The 7,931-nt window shown below is 43.2% G+C and overlaps 1 protein-coding gene across 2 annotated transcripts in view; it reads right to left on the reverse strand.

The window, feature by feature from the left end:
- HELZ2 (helicase with zinc finger 2) overlaps positions 1-5,280 on the reverse strand; it is a 75,238-nt gene extending 69,958 nt beyond the window's left edge. Inside the window, exons 1-2 of one of the 2 annotated variants that reach the window (XM_083146672.1) lie at positions 4,993-5,280; positions 41-995 (exon numbers count right to left, since the gene is read on the reverse strand). In XM_083146672.1, coding sequence (XP_083002798.1) covers positions 41-987 — 947 coding nt within the window. In that variant the 5' untranslated portion in view covers positions 988-995; positions 4,993-5,280. Of the gene's footprint in view, positions 1-40; positions 996-4,987 lie in introns of both variants that reach the window. The other variant, XM_083146673.1, reaches the window with a different exon arrangement.
- Between the last annotated feature and the right edge of the window lie 2,651 nt (positions 5,281-7,931).

Genomic DNA, 7,931 nt, shown 5'->3' on the forward strand with positions numbered 1-7,931 from the left:
TCTTTGCAGTCCAATAAAATATCCAGAAAGAACAACTTACTTTTCGCAGAGTGAAAAGCGATTCATGCCAAGAGGCGGGGCGCGGTGATTCCATACTGACAGCGAATCCGCCGCCATCATTCGCCCATGTTCAAGAGAAGAGCAGTGAACCTCAAAACTTTCTTGAGTGCTGGCACTAACCAGGCAAAGACGACAGTAAAAACCCATGTTCGGCCCTTTGCTCTCCTGAATCTTGCTGCGGCTTAATCCATGTTTTTGCTCTGCCTTCCACACTGCAAGCTCCACCTCACTATGTGCGTGTGGGCAGTGCCCATTTTCTGCACGGCAGAGAAAGCCTTGAGAGAGATGGCTGCATAAGCTGATATGATGTATGGAAGGCATTGGCTGGATAGCATGGCACTGTTTCCTGGTGTCATCAACAACAATGTGAGCAAGAAGGGGCACTGGACGAGGATGAGATTGGCATAAATCTTTATCAGTGACCGCTGGAGGGCTCTGATAAAAACATTGCTCACAAATGTCCTGAAACTTCCCGCCAAATTCATTCAAAATATCTTCCCAGCTGATGGTCGTCTTGCAGTCAGTATTCGGGGTTGAGGAGGGCAGTAGGATAGACCTTAAATGGCTCCTTTCAAGCTTATGTGTCTTCTCAAATGACCACACATGAATTTCTTCAGTGCACCAAGCAAAATTGCAATTCTGGTAATGCCTGATGCAGCCTTTTTTGGGTTGGTAATGCCAGCAAACTGTATAACGGGCATGCATAGGATAAGCTGGGCACCGTCTAACTTCATGCCACTCATTACCATTGTTAACACCCACACATTTCGCAAGGAGCAACTGGGCAGTGCAGCTGTGGTTTGAGGGGTGGTATGTATAAGTGATCCCGTATTTCTTTTTGCAGCAAGTTGAACATGCCAGATGCAGCTCCACATTTGCTAGAAGTGGGGCTAGATCTGGAGAAACCAGTCCTGTGAACTGTCCCATTGTAGTCCCTTAAACAATATCAGAGATTAGACATTTCAGATATATCTTCCATACAGTAACATAAATCTGTGTAGCCCGAGATGCTGTAAAACTGCAAGAATTTGGAGCTAGAGGCACAATGGAACTTGTAGTGCTACAACAGCTGGCTAGTCATAGGTTGCATTATTGATCTATATAAACTAATGTGAAAACATATACATTTTAACAGACTACAAAATAATCTATTGGTACACCTGTACATAAAATATTACTTTAACAGCATTAAATATCTGAACAGAAAAATTGTGGCCAATAAAAAAATAAAATAGCTTTTGGTTGGATTTCAGTATGTTAAACTAAATTCTAAAGGTCATCCAGTGTCAGACTGGGATGTTAAGGGCCCACCTGCGTGTCCAGTGTGTGACATCATGACGCAGTGGTGGGTCCATCATGTGACGTCATGATGCGGTGGACATCATGACATCAGCACGCCTGCCCATCTGTCCACACAGCTCCTTTGGGAACAGAGAGGAAGAAAGCCTCGCTCCCAGCCTGCAGCAGGCGCCAGATCAGTCAATAGCTAATGACTGCCCAGCGTCAATAACAAAATCATCCTTCAGCCTCTAGTACTACTGACTGCCCAAAGGCATTACAGCTCTGCGTTAGAGAACCTCACAAATACTAAGTGGGTCACTGATGTGACAGCCACTGGCAACAGGACTGGCTGACACTGGTCAGAGCATAACTACCATCCATCCCACTGTAGCGGGAGAACACATAAGACAAAGTAAAGAAGTGAGGAGCAAAAAACACTGCTTAAAAGGTGCATACACACTGTACAATTTTTTTGACCAATTTCGTTGAAAGACATTTCCCTTGAACCCAGTGTCCTGGACGAAAGATTTTGACGAAAGATATTGACGACAAACGAAAGACGAAAGATCTAGCTATAGCTTATAGGCTCTTTTTGAAAGATATACAAATTGAGCTGCATGAACAGTTGACAAACAACCTTGATAAACAACTGGCGGGTATGGGCATTATTATTCGTCGCAAACGCATTGAAAGATTATTTTGACCAATTTCTTTAAGAATGGGTGAAATGAAAGAAATTGGTCAAAAAGGTAGGTCAAAAAAATTGTACAGTGTGTATGCACCTTTAGATGAAGTGATTTCATTGGGTGAGAGATTTCTAGTTGGAGACGGGACCATTTTGCATAAAAAAAGTGTTTTTTTTGGCAACAGATGACAGATGACGTGCTCTGGCAGAGAGCATACAGTGCGAGCAGACCTACAGAGCCAGCACAGAAGATGGTGTTGGATCAGATGATACTAGTGCTAGAACACCTGATAGTTGTGTTTATGTGACTGTGTTCAGCGCTATAATAGGTTATTATTATGCAAATATTGTGGAAAATAGCACTATCGTCAGTACAGTTCTCGTGAATATTGTCTAAAAGCACCAACTTGGTGTGGTTACCATCCATGGCAATATGACAGGTAGCCATAGATGGACACCAACTATGCAATGATAACCATTGATGTTTTCAACAACCGATAGTCATCCGTTTTTATTAACAAATATAAAAAGGTGGATATATGAAATTCTGCACAAGTGCAGCAGCTGGGATAGATTTTCAATCAGAGGGTGTTCGCCAACACTCTAAAAAACAGGTAATGGCAAAAAGAAGAAGTGGTCAAAACCCTTCACCAGCGCAGGTGAAGGGTTTTGATCACTTCTTCTTTTTGCCATCCGTTTTTATTGACTCACTGGCCTGTGGGTCAATCAGAACCTGGTGGCGAAGCCATTTTGCAGGAGTTGGGTGACGGAGATATATGCTCCATGTCCCAGCACTTGTCAAATAAAAAAATGAAGTTATTTTCTGACATCGATGGAGTGAAACAATCTTGTTCTCCACAATGATGGTTATAGTCAACAATGATCATAAACCATTGATGCTTATGACTCAACGCCATCTTTAACATTTAGAAGTAGTGAGAGAGAAAAAACACTGTATCCCATGGAATAGTTTGTAAACGCTGCCTTTGTCTTCAAGTGCGTATGGGTCAATAGGACATGTATTGGGTCGACCATTGCAGGTCAACATAGCTGAGGCTGACACCTGTACTAGGTCGAAATGCCTAAGGTCAACATGGATTTCAATTTGTTGACCAAATGACCAAACCACCAACCAAAGCAAAATCTGTCAGACAATAGCAGAGGTGAACGCAGCATGTGTAATGTGTTTTACAATAAAATAATACAATGTAGGGATGATATCTCTAGTAGTAAATAGCAGGTGTAGTGCAACTGAGGGAGAGGCTGAGACCCAGTGGAAAGAAAGCAGGCAATTGGTAACATTAGAGGTGACACAAGGAAGCATCCAATAGATAAGGGAGGTGCAGGTTATAGGGGTCATGGAAGAGGGTAAAAGCCGGAAACATAGTAAATGCATTGAAAAAGCCGGAAATCATGTAAAGTGTATTAGATAAGCCGGAAATCATAGCAAATGCATTGAAAAAGCCGAAAACTGTGTAAAGTGTATTAGGAAAAGCTGGAAATCATAGTAAATGCATTCAAAAAGCTGGAAATCATAGTAAATACATGTAAAGTATATTACAAAGGCCGTAAATCATAGTAAATGCAAACCATGTAAATTGTATTGGGTATGGAAGTTGGATAGACAGCAAGTAGGTCGACAAGCATTAGGTGGACACCACTAGGTCGACATGACTGAAGGTCGACATGCATGAATGTTTACATGACTGAAGGTCGACGTGGGTCAGGTCGGCATGTCATTAGGTCGATACAAGCATTAGGTCAACATGGGGAAGGTCAACAGTCAAAAGGTCGACATGGGGTTCTATACCAATTTTTGTCCTGAATTTCGACACAGTCGACATGGGCACTGAAACTTACAACCACGTCCCCTCGTAGGGCTCGCTGCGCTCGCCATGCTTTGGGTGCGGTGCCTCGCTACGCTCAGCACACTATTTTATCACCACGCCTAGTGAATGGTGATAAAATAGTGTGCCGAGCGTAGCGAGGCACCGCACCCAAAGCATGGCGCCTGCACCCAAATACCGCCTGTCGGCACATGTCGGCTCAAAAGAAAAGGTGTAAAATCCCAATGTCGACCTTCTGAATGTCGACCTTCCCCATGTCTACCTAATGACCTGTTTACCTAAAGTGTATTAGAAAAGCCGGAAATCATAGTACATGCATTGAAAAAGCCGGAAATCATAGTAAATACATGTAAGAAAAGCCGGAAATCATAGTAAATGCATTGAAAAAGCCGGAAAAGGCAGCGACCTTACCTTACAGTAGGATTTTGATATTTTCGCAAATTAGCTGACATAGGTTCGTGACCCTATACAAAAAAAACATATTTGTTTTTTCTCTAGCCAATGCTATATACAAGAAGCTGCTGCTGCTCAATACAACAGGGCCCATTTACCATAGATTGCATATGCATATGCTTTTTCAATGCATTTACTATATTTCTGGCTTTTTCAAATCATTTGCTATGATTTACAGCTATTCTAATACACATTACATGGTGTTTGGCTATTTCAATATATTAACTATGATTTCCAGCTTTTTCTACTACACTTTACATGGTTTAATGCTTGTATTGACCTAATGACATGTTGACCTGACCCACGTCAACATTCAGTCATGTCAACATTCCTGCATGTCGACCTTCAGTCATGTCGACCTAATGCTTGTTGACCTACTTGCTGTCTATCCAATGATCACAACCCAATACAATTTACATAGTTTCCGGCTTTTTCAATGCATTTGCTATGATTTCTGGCTTTTCTAATACACTTTACATGGTTTCCGGCTTTTTCAATGCATTTACTATGTTTCCGGCTTTTACCCACCCCCAGGGGTCACTACTTATAAGAGCCAGGACTTTATCACAGCCAGGTTTACCTTGCTATGTCACACAAAAAGTTAGAAAGGTTGTTGTGGCATTGTCACAGGGGAAATAATAATAATAATATTGGAATATACCTTACCAGCAGGATGGAGCAGTCATTCATTCAGTTAAGTCAGTTAAGTGTGCTGCCGCCTGCCAGCTTGTGCAGCCAGCTAAGTGTGCTGTTGCCAGTTTTAGCTGCCTCCTTCTCTGGCTGGGTGGCTGCTGCTGCCGCTGCCTCTCTGCACCGGGTATTACTGTGTGACTGACTCTCTCTTCCCATTCCTCTCAGTTTCGTTTCTCTTCACAATATAATAACCTGATTCTCAGTCATGTCGTCACTGTGTCCCGCCCCCCTGCATCTATAAACTGGTGTCATGGTCACGAGTGGGGGACGGCTGCTGCTGCTTCTCTCTGTGTACATGATGTTATGACTGAGGATTCGGGAGGAGCAAAAACACAGAGGGAGAGGAGGAGGATGTCCTCACTCCTCTAGTCTAGCAGCTCTATAGCCACACTCATTTCACTGTTAAGTTATTTTTCTGTTCTAGTAATGTTATCATCTCCAATTTATAAATAAATAGTGATACCCTGATCTGCTGGGGATTGGATTACTGACAACTCAACAGGGTCAAATAATGAAATATAATATTATATTTTATAGATATATAGGACCTATATATTATAGGTACTTCCTCATCTTTGCGGCCCCTGCTTTTTCCAGTTACGTCAGTCGCTAAGTTCGTCCCAGGATGCAAGATAAATATTGGTGCTCCCAAACATCTCAGTCCTGTCTCCAGTAAGACAGGTCATCATGGGTTCTAATACATGTTGTGACACTTGTAAAAATTATGTTAGGAGGGGGAGTCAGCCACAGAAGATATATCAATGGTTTTTAATTAACTGATTCAAATTGGCAGGGGAAGAGAGGTGCCCCGTTGGTAGCAGGAGCCCGGCGGCAGATAGACTCCATTGCCTCCCAGAGTTACGCCTCTGGTGCATACTTTGCCTTTGTTATCATTTCCTCCCCAGTTCGATTTTTTATCTACATAATAACCAATTACAGTCCCAAAATTTTCCCAAAATTGCCATTTTTTTTTAATTTCTGGACATAAGAACTATTTAGTCCTGCTTCAGTATATTTGTATGAACAATATGCAAAAGTTCATAAAATATACATGCTGGATAATTGTTAATTTCTTCAACAAATCAACAATTTTAGGAACATCTTTAAAGAAAATTGTGTTTGATAGTGAGGATTTTTTTTTTACAAAAACTTGACAGAGATTTACAATGGATACAATTATCCAGCAATTATCCAGTCAGTATATTCATTGTTGCTAAGTCCAGTGGAGTGCCACTATCTCTGCATATATGTTATCTTCTTGAGTGCAGTACCCATCATTTATGCATACACACATGGTTGGACTGGGACACAGGGGAAACACCACACAGTGGGGCCCAGTGAGGTCAGTGGCTGGTGAGCCACTGGTTTGTAAGCAGTAGTCCAATTAGAATTTTTTTCTTGTGTGGTACCAAAAATGGTCATGGTCAAGTACCACGAGGGTGTGTGGTCACATGCAACTGGGGGAGTGGCTACATAACAATAGAGATGTGGTCACAATATGCCACACACCTTAATGCCTCTTAAACATTATGACACACGGTAATGCCAATGACACAATACACCACACATTGTAATGCCCATTAATATTATACCACGCACCGCAATGCCCATTACATATTATGCCACACACCATAATGCCAATGACACAATATTCCACACACCGTAATGCCAATGACACATTATGCCATACACAGTTATGGCGCTGACACCTTTTTATGTCCTACTCATGAAAATGCCTCTTGTAGATTATGCCCCATAGTAAGGTTTCTAATTACTTGCTGCCAGGGGTTTCTTGGCAAAAGATGCAGCTTTTTGCATCTTCTCCCAGCGCCGTGCCAATGTTCCCAGCACTTCCGGGTATCACTTTACATGCACTGGTGTAATAATACATTTTGGGCCCCTTCATTGAATTTTAGTATTGCTTAAATGCATAATGCCCCCTGCAGTGTAGCAAAGAGGCATACTGCTCCCTGCAGTGTGATAAAGACACATAATGCCCCCTGCAGTGCGGCACAGATGAATAATGCCCCCTTCAGTGCAGCATAGATGCATAATGCCCCCCACTACTGTTGCTTATAAAGAATGCCTCTAGTCGGACTTACCGTCATACACCTTTTTTGCCATTGGGGGGGGTAACATGTTAATTGCCATGGGGTTACATGCTAATTGCCATGGGGGTTACATGCTTGTTGCCATGGGGTTTACATGTTCATTGCCATGGGGTTTACATGCTCATTGCCATGGGGTTTACATGCTCATTGCCATAAGGTTTATGGCTGGCTGATACACTAAGAATAGTATGATGACAAAGGGCATGAAAGCACACTCACCCAGTCCTCCTCGGGCCGCAGCTCCGGCATGGTGCTGAAGACCTTCCTCTGGACCCCAGACTGTCCCACAGGGCAGCCATGCAGCAGGCTAGGCAGGGAGAAGGCTCCAGGGCAACGCTGTTCCTGGCCAGAGAACTCTCTGTGTCGCTCCTCTATGTGCTGGAACAGCTTCCACAGGCAGCAGCCCTCCAGTCGGGGACTCCTCGGTGCCCCAGTAGCAGAGCTCGTTGGGAGAGGACAGCTTTAATGCCAGGGGCGTGCTTTCATATTGGCAGAAAGCACACCCCTGTCACTGAGGTACTAGTAAAGGTGCTGCTTCAACTTTTTAAAGCCATGTACACATGAGACTGAGCCCCGGGTGGATCAAGATTTAGTTAAGCCATCAGAGAGATGGCTAACTATATCCTGACAGCCCCGGGAGCCACGGCCAAACACACAGCGTATCAAGAATATTCCTGCTTGCACTGTCTATTTGGCCGGGTGACAGCAATGCTGCGGGGCCGGGCATCGCTATCACTCGCTGTGTACACACAGGACGATTCAGGCAAACCTACAAAGTGATTTTGTTTATGTAGCAAAATC

Source organism: Crinia signifera, chromosome 6, assembly GCF_055691185.1.
Source record: "Crinia signifera chromosome 6, ASM5569118v1, whole genome shotgun sequence".
Classification (NCBI taxonomy): domain Eukaryota; kingdom Metazoa; phylum Chordata; class Amphibia; order Anura; family Myobatrachidae; genus Crinia; species Crinia signifera.